The sequence below is a fragment of the Cuculus canorus genome, chromosome 2, assembly GCF_017976375.1.
Source record: "Cuculus canorus isolate bCucCan1 chromosome 2, bCucCan1.pri, whole genome shotgun sequence".
NCBI lineage: Eukaryota > Metazoa > Chordata > Aves > Cuculiformes > Cuculidae > Cuculus > Cuculus canorus.
This window is the reverse complement of record NC_071402.1, coordinates 92569042-92595458: the sequence shown is the minus strand read 5'-3', so window position 1 is coordinate 92595458 and position 26417 is coordinate 92569042. Positions and strand designations below refer to the sequence as shown.

General features: G+C 47.5%; 1 protein-coding gene across 12 annotated transcripts in view; it reads right to left on the bottom strand.

The window, feature by feature from the left end:
• Positions 1 to 9813: 9813 nt before the first annotated feature.
• GCNT2 (glucosaminyl (N-acetyl) transferase 2 (I blood group)) overlaps positions 9814 to 26417 on the bottom strand; it is a 41244-nt gene continuing 24640 nt past the window's right edge. For 10 of the 12 annotated variants that reach the window (XM_054059449.1, XM_054059443.1, XM_054059444.1 and 7 more), the window contains 2 exons: positions 20515 to 20607; positions 9814 to 19343 (listed from right to left, as the gene is read on the bottom strand). In XM_054059449.1, the coding sequence (XP_053915424.1) occupies positions 19153 to 19343; positions 20515 to 20607 (284 nt within the window). In that variant the 3' untranslated portion in view covers positions 9814 to 19152. Of the gene's footprint in view, positions 19344 to 20514; positions 20608 to 25761; positions 26003 to 26417 lie in introns of all 12 variants that reach the window. The other 2 variants (XR_008448692.1, XM_054059453.1) reach the window with 2 other exon arrangements.

Here is a 26417-nt window from a genome sequence, read left to right as displayed (position 1 = left end):
ACACGTAGATGTGACATTTAAGAACATGGTTGAGTGGTGGACTTGGCAGTGTTAGGCTTGCCTTCAGGGCTGCAAGCACACATTGGCGGCTGATGTCGAGCTTCTTGTGGAGAAGCACTCCAAGTCCTTCTCCTTAGGGCTGCTCTCAATCACGTCATGCCCGAGCCTGTACTAAAATCGGGGATTGCCCCGACACCGGTGTAGGACCTTGCACTCGGCCTTGTTGAACCCCACTTGCTGGTGGGGTGCCATGGCCTGCAAGGCTATGAGGATGGGTGGGGGTAATGGAACCAAGGGTGTGATTGGCCGAGGGGGACGGGCCCGCCTTCCTGGTAGGCAATTGGAGCGGCAACTGGGAGTGACCCCCCTGTGGTGTGTGGTCTGGTGTGGTGAGGGGGCGGGGCCAGGGGCGTGGGCGGGGCCAAACCTAGATGCTGGGGGCGGGGCCAAACCCAGTTGCCTGGCGACGGGGGAAGCAGTGCGAGGGCAGAGCCTGAGCCCTGCGAGCCTGAGCTACGAGAGGTCGAGCTGTCAGAGAGGGAGGAGATGATGGTGGAGATGGAGATGATGGAGGTGGATGAGACGGAGGAGGTGGAAATGATGGAGGTGGAGGAGACGGAGGAGGTGGAGATGATGGAGGTGGAGGAGACGGAGGAGGTGGAGATGATGGAGGTGGACTAGACGGAAGAGGTGGAGATGACGGAGGTGGAGGAGACGGAGGAGGTGGAGATGATGGAGGTGAACTAGACGGAGGAGGTGGAGATGACGGAGGTGGAGGAGACGGAGGAGGTGGAGATGATGGAGGTGGAGGAGACGGAGGAGGTGGAGATGATGGAGGTGGACGTGAAGGCGGAGACGGAGGCACCAGGGGTGCAGAAGATGGATCTCTCATAGGCGGAAGAGATGGAGCTGGCAAGTTCAGAGATGCTCCAGCAAGAGGAGACGGATGAGCTGGGTCCAGAGAAGCCAGGGCTGTTGGAGCCATCACAGCCAGAGACCGCAGCAGGACCACTGGAGCTGGGGCATCCCCACCCGTCACAGCCAGGCCCTCGGCGGCAGACGATAGTGCCGGGGCAGAGGGGGCAAGTCAGGTGCCCAGAGTGCAGTGCAAGGGGTGGCTTCAATGGACTTGCCTGCCACGTCTCCCTTGACGGCACACAAGAAGAAAAGTTCATTACTTTAAGCATTATTTTCAGAGTATAAATATAATTGTTAATTTTTCACTCCAAAGCAGTGTTCTGAATTTGTTTGGTCTTTCAGCTTTCACGGTTTTAGGGGCCCCTCAGCTTCGTCCTCCTTAGTCGTGGTCACTGAAGACGCAGAGGGCAGTCTTAGCCCCTCACTCTCTCAGTGCCCTCTGGCGTGCTCAGCCGCAGCGTATTGGAATGCCAGAAAAAAGAACTGGAGGAGAAGCGCTGAGGAGACCTTATAGCAAACTTCCAGTACCTGAAGGGGGCTACAAGAAAGCTGGGGAGGGACTGTTTATAAAGGCTGGTAGTGATAGGACCAGGGGCAATGGCTCTAAACTGGGGAGGGGCAGATTTAGACTAGACATAAGGAGGAATTTCTTCACAGCGAGGGTGGTGAGGCACTGGCACAGGTTGCCCAGGGAAGCTGTGGATGCCCCATCCCTGGAGGTGTTCAAGGATGAGTCCTTGGGCAGCCTGATCTAGTGGGAGGTGTCCTTCCCTCTAGTTGGAACTACATGATCTCTACGGTCCCTTCCAACCCTATGATTCTCAACTAGTGTGTTAGCTTTGGTGTTGTCCTTCCAGGAGTAGGAAAATTCCTTAACTTAATCTCTAATACATTAAATCTGCTTTAAGTAACGCACTAAAAAATTACACTGAACCAGAAGGCCTAGGTAGCAGCTCTGTATCTCAATCCCAGGCACAGGACAAAGAGCTGTAGCTCACAGTGCCCATAGCAGTTGTACTGCAGCGCCTTGTAGGCTTGGAGAGGAGAGCTGAGGTGTTGCTCCCATCCTTTCTCCCAGCAACTGTTCAGTTTGTCAGCACAGAGATATTCTGCCAGGAAAAATTCCTTCGCAGAGAGGGTTGTCAAGCATTGAAGAGGCTGCCCAGGGAAGCGGTTGGCTCATCATCCCTGGAAGTATTGAAAAGATGGGTAGATGAGGTGCTCACAGATGTGACTTAGTAGCGGACAGTAGTGGTTTATGGTTGGACACAATTATCTCAAAGGTCTTTTCCAACCAAGTGATTCTAGGATGATATGATCATCCCTGGAGGTATTAAAAAGACACGTAGATGTGACATTTAAGAACATGGTTGAGTGGTGGACTTGGCAGTGTTAGGCTTGCCTTCAGGGCTGCAAGCACACATTGGCGGCTGATGTCGAGCTTCTTGTGGAGCAGCACTCCAAGTCCTTCTCCTTAGGGCTGCTCTCAATCACGTCATGCCCAAGCCTGTACTAAAATCGGGGATTGCCCCGACACCGGTGTAGGACCTTGCACTCGGCCTTGTTGAACCCCACTTGCTGGTGGGGTGCCATGGCCTGCAAGGCTATGAGGATGGGTGGGGGTAATGGAACCAAGGGTGTGATTGGCCGAGGGGGACGGGCCCGCCTTCCTGGTAGGCAATTGGAGCGGCAACTGGGAGTGACCCCCCAGTGCTGAGTGGTCAGGAGAGGTGTGGGGGGGGGGCCTGGGGCGTGGGCGGGGCCAAACCTAGATGCTGGGGGCGGGGCCAAACCCAGTTGCCTGGCGACGGGGGAAGCAGTGCGAGGGCAGAGCCTGAGCCCTGCGAGCCTGAGCTACGAGAGGTCGAGCTGTCAGAGAGGGAGGAGATGATGGTGGAGATGGAGATGATGGAGGTGGATGAGACGGAGGAGGTGGAAATGATGGAGGTGGAGGAGACGGAGGAGGTGGAGATGATGGAGGTGGAGGAGACGGAGGAGGTGGAGATGATGGAGGTGGACTAGACGGAAGAGGTGGAGATGACGGAGGTGGAGGAGACGGAGGAGGTGGAGATGATGGAGGTGAACTAGACGGAGGAGGTGGAGATGACGGAGGTGGAGGAGACGGAGGAGGTGGAGATGATGGAGGTGGAGGAGACGGAGGAGGTGGAGATGATGGAGGTGGACGTGAAGGCGGAGACGGAGGCACCAGGGGTGCAGAAGATGGATCTCTCATAGGCGGAAGAGATGGAGCTGGCAAGTTCAGAGATGCTCCAGCAAGAGGAGACGGATGAGCTGGGTCCAGAGAAGCCAGGGCTGTTGGAGCCATCACAGCCAGAGACCGCAGCAGGACCACTGGAGCTGGGGCATCCCCACCCGTCACAGCCAGGCCCTCGGCGGCAGACGATAGTGCCGGGGCAGAGGGGGCAAGTCAGGTGCCCAGAGTGCAGTGCAAGGGGTGGCTTCAATGGACTTGCCTGCCACGTCTCCCTTGACGGCACACAAGAAGAAAAGTTCATTACTTTAAGCATTATTTTCAGAGTATAAATATAATTGTTAATTTTTCACTCCAAAGCAGTGTTCTGAATTTGTTTGGTCTTTCAGCTTTCACGGTTTTAGGGGCCTCTCAGCTTCGTCCTCCTTAGTCGTGGTCACTGAAGACGCAGAGGGCAGTCTTAGCCCCTCACTCTCTCAGTGCCCTCTGGCGTGCTCAGCCGCAGCGTATTGGAATGCCAGAAAAAAGAACTGGAGGAGAAGCTCTGAGGAGACCTTATAGCAAACTTCCAGTACCTGAAGGGGGCTACAAGAAAGCTGGGGAGGGACTGTTTATAAAGGCTGGTAGTGATAGGACCAGGGGCAATGGCTCTAAACTGGGGAGGGGCAGATTTAGACTAGACATAAGGAGGAATTTCTTCACAGCGAGGGTGGTGAGGCACTGGCACAGGTTGCCCAGGGAAGCTGTGGATGCCCCATCCCTGGAGGTGTTCAAGGATGAGTCCTTGGGCAGCCTGATCTAGTGGGAGGTGTCCTTCCCTCTAGTTGGAACTACATGATCTCTACGGTCCCTTCCAACCCTATGATTCTCAACTAGTGTGTTAGCTTTGGTGTTGTCCTTCCAGGAGTAGGAAAATTCCTTAACTTAATCTCTAATACATTAAATCTGCTTTAAGTAACGCACTAAAAAATTACACTGAACCAGAAGGCCTAGGTAGCAGCTCTGTATCTCAATCCCAGGCACAGGACAAAGAGCTGTAGCTCACAGTGCCCATAGCAGTTGTACTAGCAGCGCCTTGTAGGCTTGGAGAGGAGAGCTGAGGTGTTGCTCCCATCCTTTCTCCCAGCAACTGTTCAGTTTGTCAGCACAGAGATATTCTGCCAGGAAAAATTCCTTCGCAGAGAGGGTTGTCAAGCATTGAAGAGGCTGCCCAGGGAAGCGGTTGGCTCATCATCCCTGGAAGTATTGAAAAGATGGGTAGATGAGGTGCTCACAGATGTGACTTAGTAGCGGACAGTAGTGGTTTATGGTTGGACACAATTATCTCAAAGGTCTTTTCCAACCAAGTGATTCTAGGATGATATGATCATCCCTGGAGGTATTAAAAAGACACGTAGATGTGACATTTAAGAACATGGTTGAGTGGTGGACTTGGCAGTGTTAGGCTTGCCTTCAGGGCTGCAAGCACACATTGGCGGCTGATGTCGAGCTTCTTGTTGAGCAGCACTCCAAGTCCTTCTCCTTAGGGCTGCTCTCAATCACGTCATGCCCGAGCCTGTACTAAAATTGAGGATTGCCCCGACACAGGTGTAGGACCTTGCACTCGGCCTTGTTGAACCCCACTTGCTGGTGGGGTGCCATGGCCTGCAAGGCTATGAGGATGGGTGGGGGTAATGGAACCAAGGGTGTGATTGGCCGAGGGGGACGGGCCCGCCTTCCTGGTAGGCAATTGGAGCGGCAACTGGGAGTGACCCCCCAGTGCTGAGTGGTCAGGAGAGGTGAGGGGGCGGGGCCAGGGGCGTGGGCGGGGCCAAACCTAGATGCTGGGGGCGGGGCCAAACCCAGTTGCCTGGCGACGGGGGAAGCAGTGCGAGGGCAGAGCCTGAGCCCTGTGAGCCTGAGCTACGAGAGGTCGAGCTGTCAGAGAGGGAGGAGATGATCACAGAATCACAGAATCACAAGGTTGGAAAGGACCCATTGGATCATCGAGTCCAACCGTTCCTAACACTCCCTAAACCATGTCCCTAAGTACTTCATCCACCCGTTCCTTAAACACCTCCAGGGAAGGCGACTCGACCACCTCCCTGGGCAGCCTGTTCCAGTACCCAATGACTCTTACTGTGAAGAATTTTTTTCTGATATCCAACCTGAACCTCCCCTGACGGAGCTTCAGGCCATTCCCTCTAGTCCTGTCCCCTGTCACTTGGGAGAAGAGGCCAGCTCCCTCCTCTCCACAACCTCCTTTCAGGTAGTTGTAGAGAGTAATAAGGTCTCCCCTCAGCCTCCTCTTCTCCAGGCTAAACAACCCCAGCTCTCTCAGCCGCTCCTCATAAGACTTGTTCTCCAGCCCCCTCACCAGCTTTGTTGCTCTTCTCTGGACACGCTCCAGAGCCTCAACATCCTTCTTGTGGTGAGGGGCCCAGAACTGAACACAGTATTCGAGGTGCGGTCTCACCAGTGCCGAGTACAGAGGGAGAATAACCTCCCTGGACCTGCTGGTGACCCCATTTCTGATACAAGCCAAGATGCCATTGGCCTTCTTGGCCACCTGGGCACACTGCTGGCTCATGTTCAGTCGGCTGTCAACCAGCACCCCCAGGTCCTTCTCTTCCGTGCAGCTCTCCAGCCATTCTTCCCCCAGTCTGTAGCGCTGCATAGGGTTGTTGTGCCCCAAGTGCAGGACCCGGCATTTGGTCTTGTTAAACCTCATCCCATTGGTCTCGGCCCAGCAGTCCAGCCTGTTCAGATCCCTTTGCAGAGCCTCCCTACCCTCCAGCAGGTCGACACTTCCTCCCAGCTTAGTGTCATCTGCAAACTTGCTGAGGGTGCACTCAATGCCTTCATCCAGGTCATTGATAAAGACATTGAACAGAGCTGGACCCAGTACTGAGCCCTGAGGAACTCCACTTGTGACTGGCCTCCAGCTGGAGTTAACTCCATTGACCACCACTCTCTGGGCCCGGCCATCCAACCAGTTTTCAACCCAGGAGAGTGTGCGCCTGTCCAGGCCAGAGGCTGACAGTTTCTGCAGCAGAATGCTGTGAGAAACTGTGTCAAAGGCTTTACTGAAGTCCAAGAAGACTACATCCACAGCCTTTCCCCCATCCAGTAGTTGAGTGATTTTGTCATAGAAGGTGATCAGGTTAGTTTGGCAAGATCTGCCTTTTGTAAACCCATGTTGACTGGGCCTGATCACCCGGTTCTCTTGCATGTGCTTCATGATAGCACTCAAGATTACCTGTTCCATGACTTTCCCTGGCACTGAGGTGAGACTGACAGGCCTGTAGTTCCCCGGATCCTCTCTGCAACCCTTCTTGTATATGGGCACAACATCAGCCAGCCTCCAGTCTAGTGGAACTTCCCCAGTCAGCCAGGACCTCTGGAAGATGATGGATAGGGGTTTGGAAAGGACATCCGCCAGTTCCTTCAATACTCTTGGGTGGATCCCATCCGGCCCCATAGACTTGTGGACGTCTAGCTGGGCAAGCAAGTCTCTAACCGCCTCCTCTTGGATCACGGGAGCCTCAATCTGCCCCTCTAACTCTTGGATTTGTAAACAGAAGGAACAACTTTCTTTGCTATTAAAGACTGAGGCGAAGAAGGCATTAAGTACCTCAGCCTTGTCCTTATCCCCTGTCACTGTTATTCCTTCTGCATCCACTAGAGACTGGATATTCTCCCTCGTCCTCCTTTTCCTGTTAATGTACTTGTAGAAAGACTTTTTGTTGTCTTTCACAGACTTAGCGAGTTTTAATTCTAGTTGGGCCTTGGCCCTCCTGATTTTTTCCCTGCACGATCTCACTTCGTCCCTGTAGTCCACCCAAGATGCCTGTCCTTTCCTCCAGAGCACATAGAGCTTCTTTTTCTTATTGACGCATCTTGAGATCACCCTGTTCCACCAAGCTGGCTTTTCCCCCCGCCGGCTCCTTTTCCGGAACACAGGGATGGCCTGCTCTTGAGCTGATAGGATTTCATTTTTCAAGAGCGCCCAACTCTCATGGGCTCCCTTGCCCTGAAGGACTGTTTCCCACGAGACTTTGCTAATCAACCTTCTGAACAGGCCAAAGTCTGCCCTCTGGAAGTTTAATGTGACTGCTTTGCTAACCCCCTTCTTAATCCCACCTAGAACTGAAAACCCTATCATCTCATGATCACTTAATCCCAGGCGTCCTCCAACCGTCAAATCCCCAACAAGACCTTCCCTATTCACAAACAGCAGGTCTAGGAAGGCACCCTCCCTTGTTGGTTCGCTAACCAGTTGTGCAAGGAAGTTGTCTTCGATGCACTCCAGGAACCTCCTAGACTGTTTCCTTTCTGCTGTATTGTACTCCCAGCAGACATCTGGAAAGTTAAAGTCTCCCACAAGGACAAGAGGCAGAGATTTAGAGACTGTCCCCAGCTGTTTATAGAAGAGTTCATCAGCAGCTTCTTCTTGGCTGGGTGGTCTGTAACAGACTCCTATCACAAAGTCCCCTTTCTTGTGGGCTCCTCTGATTTTAACCCATAGGCACTCGATCCCGTCGATGTGATGATGGTGGAGGTGGAAATGATGGAGGTGGAGGAGACGGAGGAGGTGGAGATGATGGAGGTGGAGGAGACGGAGGAGGTGGAGGTGATGGAGGTGGAGGAGACGGAGGCGGTGGAGATGATGGAGGTGGACTAGACGGAGGAGGTGGAGATGACGGAGGTGGAGGAGACGGAGGAGGTGGAGATGATGGAGGTGGAGGAGACGGAGGAGGTGGAGATGATGGAGGTGGACTAGACGGAAGAGGTGGAGATGACGGAGGTGGAGGAGACGGAGGAGGTGGAGATGGTGGAGGTGGAGGAGATGGAGGAGGTGGAGATGATGGAGGTGGAGGAGACGGAGGAGGTGGAGATGATGGAGGTGGACGTGAAGGCGGAGACGGAGGCACCAGGGGTGCAGAAGATGGATCTCTCATAGGCAGAAGAGATGGAGCTGGCAAGTTCAGAGATGCTCCAGCAAGAGGAGACGGATGAGCTGGGTCCAGAGAAGCCAGGGCTGTTGGAGCCATCACAGCCAGAGACCGCAGCAGGACCACTGGAGCTGGGGCATCCCCACCCGTCACAGCCAGGCCCTCGGCGGCAGACGATAGTGCCGGGGCAGAGGGGGCAAGTCAGGTGCCCAGAGAGCAGTGCAAGGTGTGGCTTCAATGGACTTGCCTGCCACGTCTCCCTTGACGGCACACAAGAAGAAAAGTTCATTACTTCAAGCATTATTTAGGAGTATAAATATAATTGTTAATTTTTCACTCCAAAGTAGTGTTCTGAATTTGTTTGGTCTTTCAGCTTTCACGGTTTTAGGGGCCTCTCAGCTTCGTCCTCCTTAGTCGTGGTCACTGAAGACGCAGAGGGCAGTCTTAGCTCCTCACTCTCTCAGTGCCCTCTGGCGTGCTCAGCCGCAGCATATTGGAATGCCAGAAAAAACAACTGGAGGAGAAGTGCTGAGGAGACCTTATAGCAAACTTCCAGTACCTGAAGGGGGCTACAAGAAAGCTGGGGAGGGACTGTTTATAAAGGCTGGTAGTGATAGGACCAGGGGCAATGGCTCTAAACTGGAGAGGGGCAGATTTAGACTAGACATAAGGAGGAATTTCTTCACAGTGAGGGTGGTGAGGCACTGGCACAGGTTGCCCAGGGAAGCTGTGGATGCCCCATCCCTGGAGGTGTTCAAGGATGAGTCCTTGGGCAGCCTGATCTAGTGGGAGGTGTCCTTCCCTCTCGTTGGAACTAGATGATCTCTAAGGTCCCTTCCAACCCTATGATTCTCAACTAGTGTGTTAGGTTTGGTGTTGTCCTTCCAGGAGTAGGAAAATTCCTTAACTTAATCTCTAATACATTAAGTCTGCTTTAAGTAACGCACTAAAAAATTACACTGAACCAGAAGGCCTAGGTAGCAGCTCTGTATCTCAATCACAGGCACAGGACAAACGGCTGTAGCTCACAGTGCCCATAGCAGTTGTACTGCAGCGCCTTGTAGGCTTGGAGAGGAGAGCTGAGGTGTTGCTCCCATCCTTTCTCCCAGCAACTGTTCAGTTTGTCAGCACAGAGATATTCTGCCAGGAAAAATTCCTTCGCAGAGAGGGTTGTCAAGCATTGAAGAGGCTGCCCAGGGAAGCGGTTGGCTCATCATCCCTGGAAGTATTGAAAAGATGGGTAGATGAGGTGCTCACAGATGTGACTTAGTAGCGGACAGTAGTGGTTTATGGTTGGACACAATTATCTCAAAGGTCTTTTCCAACCAAGTGATTCTAGGATGATATGATCATCCCTGGAGGTATTAAAAAGACACGTAGATGTGACGTTTAAGAACATGGTTGAGTGGTGGACTTGGCAGTGTTAGGCTTGCCTTCAGGGCTGCAAGCACACATTGGCGGCTGATGTCGAGCTTCTTGTTGAGCAGCACTCCAAGTCCTTCTCCTTAGGGCTGCTCTCAATCACGTCATCCCCGAGCCTGTACTAAAATTGGGGATTGCCCCGACACCATTGTAGGACCTTGTACTCAGCCTTGTTGAACCCCACTTGCTGGTGGGGTGCCATGGCCTGCAAGGCTATGAGGATGGGTGGGGGTAATGGAACCAAGGGTGTGATAGGACCAGGGGCAATGGCTCTAAACTGGAGAGGGGCAGATTTAGACTAGACATAAGGAGGAATTTCTTCACAGTGAGGGTGGTGAGGCACTGGCACAGGTTGCCCAGGGAAGCTGTGGATGCCCCATCCCTGGAGGTGTTCAAGGCCAGGTTGGATGGGGCCTTGGGCAGCCTGGTCTATTAGGAGGTGTCCGTGCCCTTGGCAGGGGTTGTGGAACTGGATGATCTTTAAGGTCCCTTCCAACCCAAACTGTTCCATGATTCTGTGATTCTATGGTTCAAAGGCAAAGTCAAGCAGAGGGCTGGAACCAGCTCCCAATTAGCAAGAGTTTTGACTTGTGAAGTTCATAATATTAAAATTAGTCCTTGGAAAGTAATAGAATATGCATAAGATTTCTCTTGAAACTTATGCATAGAAGTGGGAAATATATTCTGTCTTGTCTCGTTGCATACAACTGGTGGAGAGCACTCTCTCCTGTTGCCCAGGCCTGAAAAAGGATGCTTGCTTTATAAAACTCCAAAACAAGTCTTACTTTATTTGCTGGCATTTTCTGTATTAGGGGCAGTGCTGTAGCCGCTGCGAGGGCAGGTGGGTGCTTGGGGTTGCAGTGCTTCATAGTCCTGCAGTCCCGTGGGTGTGAAGATCACTCACCAGTTATCAATATGGGCAAAACAGGCTTGGCTTCAGGACATTAAGTTATTGCCAATTAATGACAGAGTGAGAATAACAGAATAATTAATAATTCTGTAATTAATAACAGAAACTAAGTAATGAAATAATGTAAAAGCACCTCCTACCCTTCTTGCCAAGCTCAACAGCACTCAGACTCCCTCAGGGATGGGTAACAGCAGTTTTGGTCAGTCCATAATGCCTCATCTCTGCTGTTCATTCCTCCTCACGCTCTACCCAGCATGAAGTCCCTCCCACAGTAGATAGTCCATCACAACCAGCTCCAGTGTGGCTTCTTCCCGTAGGCTGCAGTTCTTCATGGACAGCTCCAGCATGGGTCCTTTCCATGGGCTGCAGTGCTTCAGGAACAAACTGCTCCAGCATGGATTCTCCACTGGGCCACAAGTGCTGCCAGCAAACCTGATCCCACATTTGCTTCTCTCCACAGGCTGCAGCTTCCTTCAGGTAGCATCCACCTGCTACAGTGTGGTGTCCACCAAGTGTGGATATCTACTCCACTGTGTTCCTTCACAGGCTGAGGATGGATGTCTGGTCCCCTGCGGTCCTCCATTGGCTGCAAGGGGACAACCTGCTTCACCATGGTCTTCTCCAGGGCCTGCAGGGGAATTCCTACTCCAGTGCCTGGACTATTCCTCCCCTACTTCTGCTTTGACCTGGGTGGCTGCAGGGCAGTTTCATGTTTTCTCACTCCTCTCTCACAGCTGCTGCTGTGCAGCATTTTTACCCTTTCTTAAATACATTATCACAGAGGCACCACCAATTTTGCCGATGAGCTCATCTTTGGCCAGCAGTGGGTCCTTCTTTGAGCTGGCTGGAGCTGGCTCTGTTCACCAAGGAAGCAGCTCTTGCTGTCTTCTCATAGAAACCACTCCTTTGGGCCCTGCTACTGCAACCTTGCCTCATAAGCCCAATACAAATGTCAAAAAAGAAGTCATCTGGATTCCCTGGAAGTTCTGCTGATGACAGCGTACATGTGCTGAGCAACTGTCATGGTGTGCTACAGGACACAATCTCCAGTACCACGTGCAGCAGCCTTCCCGGCACCCAAAGGAGGGTGCAGCTCTTCTGGTCTGGGTCTGCAGAGCTGTCTGTGACTGATCTGCTGGAGAGCAGCTTTGCAGAAAAGGCCTCAGGCATCCCAGGGTGTCACATGAAGTTGCCCATGAGGCAGCAACATGGCCTTGCAGCAAAGAAGGTAGACAGCACCCTGAGCTGCGTTAGGCAGGTCATGGGATGTGGTCCTTGCCTTCTGCTCTGTGACGAGACTAAGCTGGAGTGCTGTGTCTAGTTCCAGGCTCACTGGTGCAAGGCAGACATGGACACACTGAAGCAGGTCCAGCGAAGGGCTATGAAGATTATTAATGGTTTAGAGCATCTTTCATACAAGAAGTAGCTGAGAATGCTCAGACTGTTTAGCCTGGAGAAGACGAGGCTCAGGGGCACCTTATCAATGTATATAAATACCTGATGGGAAAGAATAAAGAAGACAGAGCTAAGGTCTTCCACTGTACCCAGTGACATGACAAGGGCCAGTGAACAAAAGGTGAAATACTGGAAAATTCCATTTAAACTTAAGTAAGACAATTCTCACTGTGAAAATGGCCAGACACTGGAAGAGGCACTCAGGAAGGCTGTGGAGCGTCCATCAATTGAGATATGCAAAACACAACTAGACACAGCCCTGAGCAAGCTGAGCCTGCTTTGAGAAATGGGGGTTGAACTTGGTGGTCTCCAGAGGTCCCTTCCAAGCTCAGCGGGTCCATGATCTTGTATGACGCAAGGTCCATGCTGTTTCCACAGTTTTCCCAGTTGATCTCTGCTTCCTTCCTTCCTTCCTTCCCAGCTGGGCTTTGAGAACTGGCCATCGAGGTTTGTGCTTGTGACAAGATGTTCTATATATTTTACAGAAAGGAAAATGTCGTGGGGCCCACCTGACACCTGAAGCGAACTACCTTTTGACCCCTGGCAGAGATTTTTCATTAATGTGTACCTAAAGGTTTACTGAACTTGGCAAGTTTCAAGGCCAATACAAATGACCTGTTGATCATACGTTCAATGCTTTGTCAGTTGCTATGTTTTTTCCCCCCCCATTTGCAGTACTGATGGTAGCTATGCTTGGGCCTGAGTATATTTGCAAGGAAAAAAATCAGTTTATACAAATGAAGCTTATACACTGCAAACTATGGTCAGACCAGTTCCTAAGGCAATGAGCTTTCCTCCACACTTGCTTCCATAAAAGACGCTGAAGAAGAGGGGCTCAGGCTGAAGAAGAGGTGTGCAGGCTGCACCTTTATTCTTTTGTATATGAATAGTTAAGGGACTAGCACAATCATATTAAAGGAAGTTAATACAGTTGTCAGACCTTCACTAAACAAACCAAACCAAAAAAAGAAGGACCACCTACTGCAGTTTCATGAGCTCTGTAGAAAGCCAGCAGTTTGCCCCAGGTTATCTGGAAAAGAAGGCTTACACAGAATGGATGACACTTAACAAAACAGTATTTTTATCCTATTAATCTTATCGGATCTTCACATTCTCAGTTCATTCTCATGTGCTGTGTTTTCCTTTTCCCTTCTTTGTTTTCTTTCTCCTACCTCCTGTCTTTTCAATTGCCCCTCTCTTCCCCGTGTTCTCTGGTCCTCCTTGCTCTGAGCTCCATATATCCTCTTCAGACTTTCTCTGCTTCACTTAGTAGTGAGTGCATGGAAAAGACTAAAACTATGGATAACATTTGCTAAAGCTTGCCATCTTTTTTTGGAGACAGCTTGATTTGCATTTTTGTGTCATTGGGCTGCAAATATTTATGGTTTAGGCACATAGGGTTTGCAGTGGAGCCTGAAGCGCCTAGCCAATATAGCGCTAATGACTGTCTGCAGTGACTTGCTGATTAAAACCAGGCTGGCCCCTTTGTTTGCTTCAGGTTTGACAAACCTAATCAGATCAGATAGTGAGGTTTTCCTGTTACCTACTTGATGTGATTGTTTTGCCTTTAGTGCCTACTTCTAGGCCTACTTCCAGTGCCTATTTTCAGCCTCTTTGGGTGCCAATCCCAAAAGAACATTCACACACCAGCCAGTTATTTATCATTCCTACAAGTGAACCTTCTTGCTCACATAGCAAAGCACCATGGTGGCACCTTAAAATTTCTGCTGGCAGTCACCAGCTGTGAGCCGGCAGGATGTGCAAGGCAAAGACCTTTTCTCGAATTGCAGAGATCTAAATCATCCCTGGCTCTAGTGTGGGGAAAGGAAAGAGATGGCAAGCAAAGCCATAGCTGTAGGGTGGGTGTCACTAAATATGGAACAACAAAAGTCCATCTTCATTCCAATCCATTAGGAATGGATTTGTTTGCAGAGCATCTGCAAAAGTGCCTCTCTGTTCTGAGTAATGCCAGTAAAAGATTTTTTAAGCCTTATGTCAAGGTGTTACATTCGTTAGATATTTGTATGTTAACAGGCTGGTTCCTGGTTGAAGCTGAGGATGTTATTGTATTCCTGCATGTCACGGTGTAACGCTGTGGGTTGATCCTCTGGGTCAGTGTGAGCTAACGGACAGATCTTGGCATCATCCTCCATGATGTTTGCAGCTCCTGAATCTTCTCCTTAGTTCTTTATTTTGTATTGCTGATGTCACTGCTGACTTCACAGCTCACAGAAGTCAGGTTCATCAGAATCTTTGATATTTTAACTGAATTAAAAGCCAGTGACTGACTCAGAAGCCAGTGAGAAGGCAGTTCTACTTGCTACTTCAGTTCTATGCCTCCTGTGGCTATATGATGATTTATTCATATGCCAAAATTGTGGGTTTGTGGTAGCTGTGGTGTCCAAAAATTAAGTGAGGCAAGGTTTGCAGGGCAGGGGCAGGGTGCTTTAAGGGAGGAGTGGGATATTGCAAGAGGGCAAACCAAACCCATTGAATTGTGCTTGGCTTTAGTTCTGTCTGTTACTTCAGTGTTACCTCTTCTTTCCTTTAAACCACTTCTGTAATTCATTTGGAGGAGGAGATCTAGTATTGGGCTCATTTTCGTTGGCCTCTAAGGTCATGCCTGACGGTAGTAGCAAAACTGAAAACATGAATATATCCACATTACTTTCATGCCTGAAGTAAATAGGATATCTTGGTATGCCTCTCTTTTTTTTTTCTTTCTCCTTTTCTTTTTTCTTTTTTTTCTTTTTCTGTTTTTCTTTTTTTGTCACTGGACAACTTGAGCAGCTGCTTGGGTCCTAGTCCTGGGATCATCTCTGCCACCCCTTCTTTCTGGCTGGCATAAGTACTGCTTAGTCTCTTGATTGAGTCCTGGGGAATTGATACAGCTAGATTGTGTACTAACCTAGCTGGAGTGGGAACAGAGGGGCTGGAAGCTTGCTGGTTTTGGCTGGCTTTTGCAGCACTGCTACGAGACATGAAGCCACAAGCTAGACCTAAGACTTAGCCCTGCTTTTCTTCAAAAAATCTTGTTCATGGACCTGCTGCCAGGGAATTTAATTCAGGCCTCCGGACCAGAGCCCTAAAGCAGCATCTGTGCAGATGCCCAGTTTATAACAGCAGGCTTGAGCCCTGCTGTGAACATGCCGCAGCGCAGGTCTGTATCTTGCTGTTCTTGGACCCACTCTCATAACTGTGCTCCTGGGGACTCAATTCCTGCAGCCTGGCACATGCTGTTGGACGTTTCTGGCTGCTGCACACACTTTGGATGCTGCAGGCACAGACAGAATATACATCATCCTTGGGGTGGGGGATTTTTGGAAGTATTTGGTGTGTTCAGCTCAAAGAGAAATGGTGTGAAATCTGCAAGTTATTCACAATGGAATAGCAGACCTGAGGCCAGGTACATCATGTAAGCCTGCAACTGCAGCTCCTGCTGATGTCAGCTGGTTCTGGGGACTGCATAGTCACAAGGTCTCTGTCTACAGCAGCTCTTCTTGTCACCGCACGCTGAGCACTAGCTGAACCAGCTCGGTACTATCTGCAGGCCTTTCTGCTGGCTTGGATCAGGCCCCGGGAGCTAACTTGTGTCTCAGCTCGCATATTAACTTCATGGTGCTGCCCTGTGGGGAGGAAAATGAGTACCTGACAGTGCCTCCTTGACCTGAAGAAATAGTGTGTCTTAGAAAGGTAAGAACTTGGAAAGAAATTCTTAACTCCTGCATCCAACAGATATTTTAAAGTCATATAGGAGAAAGTTCCACGTAATTTGAGACTTAGCAAGCAGCAGCCCTGTTGGGTCATATGCCCCATTGCAAGCCCAAGTACTATGCTGTACAGCCACGTGGCAGAGTGCTCCCATATCTTGCACAACTACCCACTTGCATTAACAGACTAGTTAAATGAACCCAGATGATGAGTCCAAGATTTGTCTTAGGCTAAAATGATAGCAAGCAAGGAGTGAAGCAATAGTGACATCTCTTCCCTACCACTGACAGAAGAGGCAATGCTAGCTCCTCCAAATTCCCTCTCCTTCCTACCTCACAGATGGAGTGTCAAAAGAAAATGCATGCTGCTTCTGTCACTCATTTTCAATATATTGAGCATTCGATATGCCAGGGAATTAAATAAAAAAGTTGCAGTATCTAGAACACACATAGAAGTTTGTAGCTGGTATGGCATCATACAATATGTAAAAATGTCCTTAATGTTAAGAATTTACAAGGGCTGAGGAAGGGGGACTGTTGATTTTCATTTATAAGCATGAATCCTAACCTTCTATCCCCAGGTGATGACAGCCTGTACAGATGTACTTGTCATGACTTCAGGGCTTTGTCCAGTGAAATTCTGAGCCCCTCCAAGGACAGAGACTGCCCAGCCTGTTACCATGCTCATTTCACTGTCCTTATTGTCAGAAGGCTGCCTTAAATCTTAGAATGAGATTTCAGCTCCTTGAGTGGGGCATATAAAAGTCTTTAGGACCTCAATAAGCAAGGAGAAAGTCATTCAGTGCGTTGTCTAAGGAAGTCAAACTGACTTTGATGCAAAGACTGCCCTGCTGGAAATCCTGTAAGAGAGAAAGCATGTTCTTTGCATGCGCTGTCCCAGTCAGCTTCTCAATGAGTGACTGAACAGAACTGAAAACTTTTCTCTGCTTTTCATACTGATTCAGAAAAGCAGCTACAAGTAGCACAGGGAAAGGGTTTACATTTTACCTTGTCATAAGCGTATAAAATCAAGAGGTACAGACATGAGTTATTCAGAGAGCAAGCTCCATCCATGGAGGTGACCCGCAGTTGCTGAACTATATCGCTGTTGTTACTGTTCTGCACAGGAGACTAACCGTCTTTAATGCCCTTCCTATCAGTTGCCTCCTCCAGTTTTTCATCTCACCCTGTCTTTTACGACTGCTCCAAGTATTGCTGATACTGTTAAGTCACGTTGGTTGAGGTGCATTTATTGAGCTCGGCTGCTAGAAGTTGTTCTATTCTCAAGAACACGATGAAAACAAATTAATTGACTTCTGGACAAATGTAGCATGGAGTAACATTCATGAAAAAAACCAACCCTCTAAATCATGGCTAGACAGAAATCTAGGTCTCCCAGTAGACTAACCAGTTGTGATGTTTTTCTTAGGTTCTTACCTAAACAGGTAATGGTTGGACTTGATGATCTTAAAAGTCTTTTCCAACCTAAATGGTTCTATAATTCTGGGTAATAGAACTCAGGTTTAATATCTGGATTTGTGCAGGCTGAGAGTACAATACCCTCTTATATCTGCAGTTTCAAAGTTTATTGCTTCTGCTGTTGGGTGGTATTTTACCATTTGCCTGCAGAGTCTGAACAACAAAAAATAATCTTGTTTGTTCTCTCTGCTACTTTAAATGTTCACACAAAATGATGAGGATGCCTTTATTTTATTTGGAACATTTCAATTTGGGGAATATTCAGCTTGATAAAACAAACTGGGGGCACTTGTTCCAGATCTCTCAAGCTAGACACCCTGAAACTCCCTCTTTAGAAGAATGACTCTCTCCGAAATACTTCTCTCTTCAGCTGCCAGCAAGTTAGCAAAACCCTCTGCTACTCCTCGCCTAGAAAAACTGAACAAGATTTCCACCAAAATTCTGCTCTGGAGCTAAATTCTTGGTGCCTTTCTGCAAGGCTTTGCATTATGAGGTTTTAGCAGCTATGAATGCAGAATAAGCTGACTGAAGCAGATGCTGCCTGTTCAGACCCTTCCCTGGAGGTTATCGGTCCTGCTTCAGGATGTGTGAATATGATGTGTTGTCATTTCTTAACTGCTGCAGGTTGCAATCCTGTTTGCTAAAAGACCCTGAAACTAGTAATGGTTTAATGAAGTTGTTGATAAATTGCTGTTACTCAAGAGACTCTCTTTAGGCCATCTTCGCTTGTTCAGAAGAGAGCTAGGAGAGCAGCACACAGACTTCTCAGATTCGAACATCTCAATTTATACTGCTTCTGTGCTGCTAACCAGGTCACTCAACAGTGGTGCTCAAAGGCCTTGTAAATACAACCATCATAGCTACAGCAAGAAGCATTCACAGCTTCACTTCCTTGTTTGTTTTTTTAGGACACAATGACCCATACTCATAACTTTTACCTTCTTTTTCTCATACTAAAAGATTCCCAAGCACTCACTTTTTGCTCTGTGGCATGCCTAGTCTGTTGAGAGAGTTACGTAGCCTGGGAAGGGAAAAGCTGCTCAAACATTTGATGGTCTCCCTCTAGTGGCTGTTACTGGGGAATAAAAGTAGGGCTGCAGAGAAGTGAACACCAAGATTATGTGTATTTGCCATTATATTAGGGTGAAAGGAAGTAAACTTGGGAAGACGGCTCATGCCATATCAAAGTATGTCACAGAATTACTGACTCACTGCCAAAACTCTTTCAGTCCTGAAAAAAACTTATCTTGCTACTTCCTTAGCTGTTTTCCATCTCTCCCTCTGTGTCCTTACACATGATGATCTAAAGGACAGTGATGGGCCAAAACCCATGCGTAGAGAGGGCTTTTTAATTTTGTTTTTTTTCTGTTCTGTTAGTTTACTGAGTCAGACAAATATGCAAGCCACCATTTTTCAGACATGAAGAAGGGCTCCTGTATCTGAAAGCCTACTTGATTTTTCTAACCACATCCACTGATCAACTAAAAGATGCTGTTTTCTCTTACAAACCTTGTCCCAACAGATACTTAAAGAACAGGTAAGATCTGGGAAGTGCTGCGTCCTTCCATTTCCAGTACTTTCCCATTGGTTCTGTGCAGTAAATACCAGTGTCTTTAACAAAATGGTATCTCTATGTACAGCTACCAGTTGTATTCATGCTTTTAAGATACTGCTGACTATGAATCACTACCTTTTTGCTCACCAGTGTGCACACTTGTCTTTTAGACACAAGAAATGCTAGGAGTGCATGACTCTCTATGTATTTTTACAGAAAACATAGCCATGACAGTGTAGCAAGACAAAAGTTGGGGCTGGAAAGCAGCCTGCTGAAAAAGGCAAAAGTACAGAAGTCCTCCAGCTGCAATAGGAGTTTTGACCTGGTGTCTCTTCTGGGATCGCTAGTGCTTCGGCCTTCACTTTGGCCTCCACTCAACACCAGTGAAGGTGAGGTTTGCAGACAGTGTGAAACAAGCTGACCTGGGCTGCATCTGCAGAACATCATAAAGAAACTGATCTCATGAGTTTATGCTTCTGGCACAGCAGAATTAAGACTGTTGTTGCTGCTATTCTCTTGACTGCTTTTATTGACATTATAGTATGAGGTTTTACTTGCTAAAAATACCAGTTGGGTTCCACCTGAACCTTACTCTGGGATAAGGTTCTCTGACGATGTCTCAGCTCCAGGCACTCCACAGTCAGCGGGTATGTTCTGAGCTCAAACTTATTTGCAAACATACAGGTGGAGTTAAAAAGCCACTTGAGGTCACCTGTTCCATAAACACAAATGCCTCTGACGTAATGGCCTTCCAAGAGAAAAAAAGCAATGTCAGTATCAAGGATTTGAATCACTCTTTTTGAGAACTTTTATCTACAAAGCTGCTATAAACAAAATCCTCCCAAAAAAAAAACATGCTAAAAGGCCTACTGGACGTGCAATGGGAATAAGTATGAACAACAAGACAAAATGAAGAAAGTTTTTGCAGTATAAATAATAAGCAAAATAAGGAGATAGCTCAGGAAAGAAGTGCTACTACTTGAGACTTTCTCAGACAAGGTTCAAACACAGCAAAGGGGAATTTCCTTCAGTCAGTGAAAAGAAACTGATAGTTAAACTATCAGTTTACTTGTTACTAACTAATTCTGGGTGATGTTGGTGCAATTTCTCTGATTTCAATGTAGTCACATCAATGTGAAACTGCTATAACTGAAGCTGACTGAAATTCTCTAAATTTTTCTCCTTGACACAAACAACTATGTTATGGATTAAGAATTCTTGAAACAAAATTTAGATCCTTAGGATTTTGGCATTCCCTTTCTCATCCCACTTGAATAGGTCAGAAGCAGTAGCAGCATGCAACGTACAAACTAGTGACTGAAAAATTAAGTGTGCCATACAGAAGATTATCTACTGCTAATGTCATGTCATGAAGTAATGTGACATAGAAAAACTCAAAGCTCAGCCATCATAAACAGCTCACAGCTCCTTAGATTCCTCATCAGGTGTCTCTCTGGCCCACTTTGGTGCCTAGTTGAGAGTTGGGATTTGTCGAGGTTCACACAGGACAGCTGCCCTGCACACTGCTGCTGACTGTAGCACATCTGAGTCACAGCTTGCGATATGCATATGGGTTATTCCAACCTTCCTGCAAGAAAATTCCCCGAAGCCCTTCAAGAAAGTAGTCAGCTAACTCACGTGAACCCTAAGTGCTGCAAAATATCCCCCTTTCCAAGGCCGATCTATTCTATAAAATTCCTGATAAAGAAGTAACTGTTCCAGCTTTCTCTCTGTTTATGTCGCTATTATCATTCACATAAGGACTATGAAGGAGATGACTCCTTTTTAATGTCTTCCTTCTGATGAAGTGCTATCTAAAAGCTGTCTCACATTATGGTTAGAAGCCATAGGACCTCAGGAAAGACAGCCAAGTGTTTTTCTCTATATGAACAAGAAGGAGGGGGAAATGTACACATTACCATGACAACCTCCATGGTTATCTTCCATATCAATCCATTTCACTGCTTTCAGGTCACCTTCCCATGATGCGTTGGGCATGGAGCCTGGGACACCTGCAATTAGGTAACAGAAAATCAAATGATTAGTCCTGTAACATCCATGTGTTCAGGTTTATGCCCACTTTTTGGGTCCTTTTTTCACAGAACTGGAATGAAATATCTAGGAATATTCATCAAAAGATACCTGGCTGCCAATTTTGTTGTCAATTTCCATCATTGAAAGCAGCTTTCATGCCATAAATTAGACGTCAGTTCGAGAGACCTAAATATTTCATTTAAGAAATAAAATCCCTCTTTTGCAACAGCCTCACTATGATACCACATGCATGTACAATCTATCATGTCACCTTCCCAACCAGCACTATCCTCCACGGACTATCTGAATACTGGGCTACCAATACCTAATACCTTTGTATGAATGTAAAGGTAAACATTTACCTTTTTAGTTTGTTTGTTTTCAAAGAAAAGAGGCTAAAAGAGCAAGCATGGATGGAGTTATTGAAACTCAGTTATAGCCCATAATATTATATAATAATATATATGAGTCTAGGGAGATCACAGAACCTATCTAGGAGAAAAAACAGTAAGAGGATCTCTCCTCATCAGTAAACAACCAAGTTCTGCTATAACCTGGTGAATATGCTTTTGAAGATGAAGGGGGAAATGCTGAACACACAGTGTTTGGTATTTGCTGAAGAGTAAACAGGCAACATGCATGTAATGCATAGCCAGCTGCTGTGAGTCAAGGGAATCTCACTGTCTTCAGCACAAGGCAGTAGCTAAAACAGACCACTGCCATGGGATGAAGCCTTGGCCTTTGAGAGCAAGAGCTGATCAGTACAGCTAAGGAAACCTCCATGCCTGATCTGTACTTTAGAACTTTATTCAGTTCAATGAAATAAGTTTATTGAAGTATATCCTGAAACTGTCTTCAGAATACAGGAAAAAAAAAAAAAAAGCAAAACTACAAAATAATAAAATTTTTCTATGAACTCATCCCTTTCAACAAATTTTATTTTTCTTGTTGGCTTAATAGTTGTTGAAGAACAAAACGATGCAGACAGTGTAACTGCCACCCAGTGTACAAACCACCTCCCTAAGAAAGCTGAAAAAGCCCCAGATTCTCACTCTAGCACAAATGCTTGTATATAACCTGTTTGCCTACTTGGAAAACACTAACCAACTATCATTCTTTCCTGCTCAGCAAGCAGAGACCAGTGCAGTACCTGAGCTAGCAAAGGACAGAACAGGCAATGTGGGGGGAGCCAACATGCATGCCAGCAGGTACAAGAATGAAGGTGTTAATTCTGCTTTCTCCTAATGAAACAGAAAGCAAAGGAAAAGACTGACTTGCTCAGATGCAAAGAATTACTGCAGTGTTACAGCTGAGGCATACAGGGACTCAAGCTTTTTAACAAATACAACAGAAGCACCAGCACTGAGTAGTGGTGGTGGCTGGGGAGGAGAGGATTTGTACCAACCCAGCCATTCTCCACGCGCCCCAACACAGCGAGAGGCTGAGCTGAGGTGGTAATGAGGTAAGCTGGGGCACCACCACTCCGTGCTGCTCATGCATCACAGAAGCTAAGCTCCTAGCCCATAGTCCACCAGAGCAGATAGCCCTCCTTGCTCGCAAAACTCTGCCATTTTTGTCACTCTGTTGTACACACAGAGGATGAAGAGTCCACCAGTGATAACAGTATTATTACTATTAATCAATACTAACAAACCCTGCAAATAATCTAATCATAGCTTAAGGTCTTAAAACAACTAAACGTTTTCAAGTGTTGTTCTTACAGATTTTTAATAGGGATATTCAAAGACTGTTATTTCTACTTCCTCTTGTTTTCCTTTCAAAGGAAACAATTATACCAGTGGCAGGGAAGGAACCATGCAGTTTTCAGGAAAATGTCTTTTGTATTATTATCTGTCATTTGTACTAACTCTGTGTGCTGGAAAGACAGCAATTTTCCTCAGTGTACGAGATGAGAATGAAGCCTTTTACGGTTTGTGCAAAATGCACTATAACACAGTTTAGGAGTTGTAGGATCTGTGATTTAAAGGCAGGGAACTTAAGCTCTTTAGATATGATTTTAACTACAATGAAAGAGACATTTTTAATCTCCGTGTTTGACCTATCTCTTTCTTTAGAAAAGGCAAATCAGCCCACCTTCCTGATCTTCATAGCTTCATCTAAAAGGTGTATTACTATAGACTATTTTGCTGGTTGACTACAGTCATAGAAGGGATGATTTGTCAGCAGTTCTGTAAAGCACAACGTCAGCTGGTGACTGTCAAGAAACTCTCAGTGCCAAAACAATAGCTAAGAGAGTGTCATTGCTCTAAATTTGGCATTTTCTAAAAATTAAAGGCAAAATGAAAGTAAGATTTTGCTACTCTTCTGGGGTTTTTTGTTCCCTTCCTGGATGGTAACAACTGTAGTACTTCTATAGTTACCATAACCCAACAACTGTTTTGCTTGTAAAGGACAAACCAGAACCTAGACACACTACATAGTCCTGGGGGTTTGGTTCTGGGGTTGGATTTTTTTGAAAATTCGGATGGGAGAAAGGTTAAACATTTTTTTTTTTGCTGTTTGCTTGCTTTGCTCTGTGTTTTTAAGACTAGCTTACATCCAGGTAAGTAAGGATGGTAGTTTGCAAATACCTAGTCGTGACTTTTATATCAGATGCAAAAGGACAATATGATCCAGCAGCAGAACTACCATGGTACCTTGCCATAAGCAGAGATGCATGGCTGATATAAGCAGAACTTTACAAACTTATTTCTCCCCCTCTGTATAATGAGCTGTTATCAAATAAAATAACGTGCCAAAAAGCATGGGTTTGTCCTGGGGAAAATTCAGAAAATGTTAGTCTTAGCATATAAAGCATTAGGCTAAAGATAACACTTTCTAAAAGACAAGAAGAGGCAGTGGTGGTGGGGGATAAGCATTTTAAATAGCCTGGGAAGTACATTACCATCCCAAATTAAAAACCTTTTCAGAACAGATGGCAGTAGATGTGGTGTGCAGAAAGACTTGGAAAATGCTGACGTGGTAGGAAAGCACAAGGATGACTAACAAAATAGGAACAACCCAAGGACATCCACAAAAACAGTGGAAGGCACTGCCTTCCAGGAATACAAAATTACTGACTTCACATTTTTCATTATCTCCCAAATTGAGTAAACCAGGCATTTTCGTAAGTTAATTAACGAGTGGGGGGAAACATAGCTCAGCACTGAAAAAAAATAATAATTTACCACATTTAATATTTGTATGATCAACTGATTTCAGATTCAGAAGCTGTGCTGAGAGGTTGTTTTTACATATACAGTTTGTCTGAAAAGTGATGCTGCTGCTGAAAGTTAATACAAATTTTGGCACGAGTGGTTCACTCTACTTTTGTCCAGCTCTCATCTCCCACTCCACTGAGGTTAGCACAGTTTTGTTCCTGAAAACACAGGGGAGGGAAGAGCCACTTTGCAGGCAGCAGTACTGAGCACTGCCCTGGAAACGAGTTTGCCACCACCAGGTCTTATAAACGGCTGCCACCAGAACCGCACTTGAGTGTGAAGGCAGCCACAAGTTATCAGTAAGAAAGGCCAGCCAGTGCCTTCCATTTCAATTCAGCTTAGCTCTTCCTGCTTTTTTTTTCCATTGAAATTCCAGTGAGAGCTGATCTGCACATGTTGGCTCCAAGAGGCAGCCCACTTCCTATTCTCCTTGCATCTCTACCATGTGTTATCAAGATAGACCTACAAAAGATGAACCTGAGTTGGCATTTCTGTAACTTGCACACAAACTGACATTGAGATGGAAGTGTCGCCACAATACAATGCTGCCTGATTTGCCTTGAACTTCCAAGCACTACACCTGTGATCCCAGGATCAAACCAATGCAATGGTTAAATCCCACCTAGTCTCCACCTGTTGCCTGAATCAGTCTGTGCTTCCTCATCAGTGTCTCTCCATAGAGAAGGGGACAGATTATTTACATTTCTGTGACACCAACTGATCGGAGTTTTTCTCCTGCAATTTATAAGCTGGTGCACTGGAAATTTTACTTAAGAAACCTGCCCAAAATGGTGTATACATCACTCTTAGGGTGGACAGAGAATATTATTATGCGAGGCATGTTGAAATCTACCAGAAATCTTGCTTGGATTTAGATTGGAGATTAATATGGGGATTGGAGTTAGCCCCATATAGGTGGGCAAGTGCATACCCTCTCTCCTATGAGTGAATGCATGCAGCCCACCAGTGTGTGAGAGGGACTTGGAAATTCACAAACCCCTTTGGTGGCTTTTGGAGAAGCAAGATAATACAAGAAAGAACACATGGGGGTCCTAAGATAGTATGGTCAAAAAGGGTTGAAGCCAAGTGGATGTCAAGCTGCATCCCCAGATCTTCACGAGGGCAGGGTATACACGTCCTTGCACCCACCACACTGAAACGCCCATTGCCTCTGGGGAGCTCTCTTACCACCTGCCCAGTAATGGGTATGCTTACCACTAGAAGACAGCTTAACCAAGTGGGTAAATATCCAAGACAGCAAACTCAATACACCTTCCTTGGTGTGCCACTAGCACTGCCAACTTGGGCTATCACCTGCCTGAGTGTTTCTCTGTGTGAAACAGAAAGAGCAGTGGCAACCCACCTTTGGGCACCACTGAGAGCCACAAATGGGAGCAGCTCCACAGAGAAGTGAGCTGTGGTGACTACCACAAACAGCTGCCACCACACAACAGTCAAGCAGTGCCAGCTACTGAGACTTTCTATGGAGGCAGCTGGTGCCAGGGCTGGAACACCTGTGCCCTCTCTGGACGCAGCGTCCAATCTGGGATTCTGTTGAGCATCACCCAGAAGTGCTTGTTGGGGCTGTAGGTGTCCTGGACCACACCAGCGGATCGATGGCACATGGGTCCCTCAGCACAAATTAGACAAAGGTTTGGGTGGTGGACACATACATGGTGCCAAAGTGGAGAGTAGTGTCATGGGGCAGGGGTGTCTTGCACAGCTAGAAGCTGACCAGCCCCGTGATGCTATGCCCAGGTCCCCCCCGTGCACAGGGTGGATGCAAGTGGGGATATGGGGGGGTGGCAGCACCCCAGGGGTGACGTTTCTCTCCCCAAGACCCTTTAGCAGCTGGATGATCTCAGTCTCCTGGCTGGTCTTCAAGGGGAAGTCCCGGCCACAGTTACTCACCTTGCAGGCAAAGGGCCTGCTCAGTCAGCAGCGTGCCACTGGCCCATTCCAGTGCCAGGGCCTCTGAGAAGATCCCACTGCTCACTTGCTCACCATCTCCCATGACTCAGTAACGTGGCAGCACCCAGCAGGGCCATGGTGGCCACCAGCAGCATTCCCAGCACCCATCACCGTTGCATAGCTCACACTACCAGCCTCAGCTCACACCTGGCTTGCTGGTACCTCTCAGGCAGCTCCATGCCTAGAAGACACAAATGTGAGGCTAAGCTGTGAAACACACCACTGCAAGCTGCCTCCCACACTTGGGAAGGGTGGCCTCACCACCACCCACAGCTGGCCCAGTGCCCCAGGGTGCTCCCTGCACCCACCACCTTCATGGTAGATTTCCATACAGAGATCCCAGTCTGGTGTTGGCAGCACTGAGGACAAGTGGACGCGCATCCTGCAGGCCAGTCCTGTCTTCTGGTGGTGGACAGTGCACTTGAAACCCTTGTAGCTGCATGAGGAGTCCCAGTGGTGGGCACAGGGCTTCACTCCAAGGTTCATCCAATATATTTTAGTCCCTTCCAAATTCTCCAACAGTAAATTAGGTGGGGTGTGGAGGGAATGGGTTCCAACTTTTGTCATGTTACAGATTTGCAATAAGGAGAAATCAA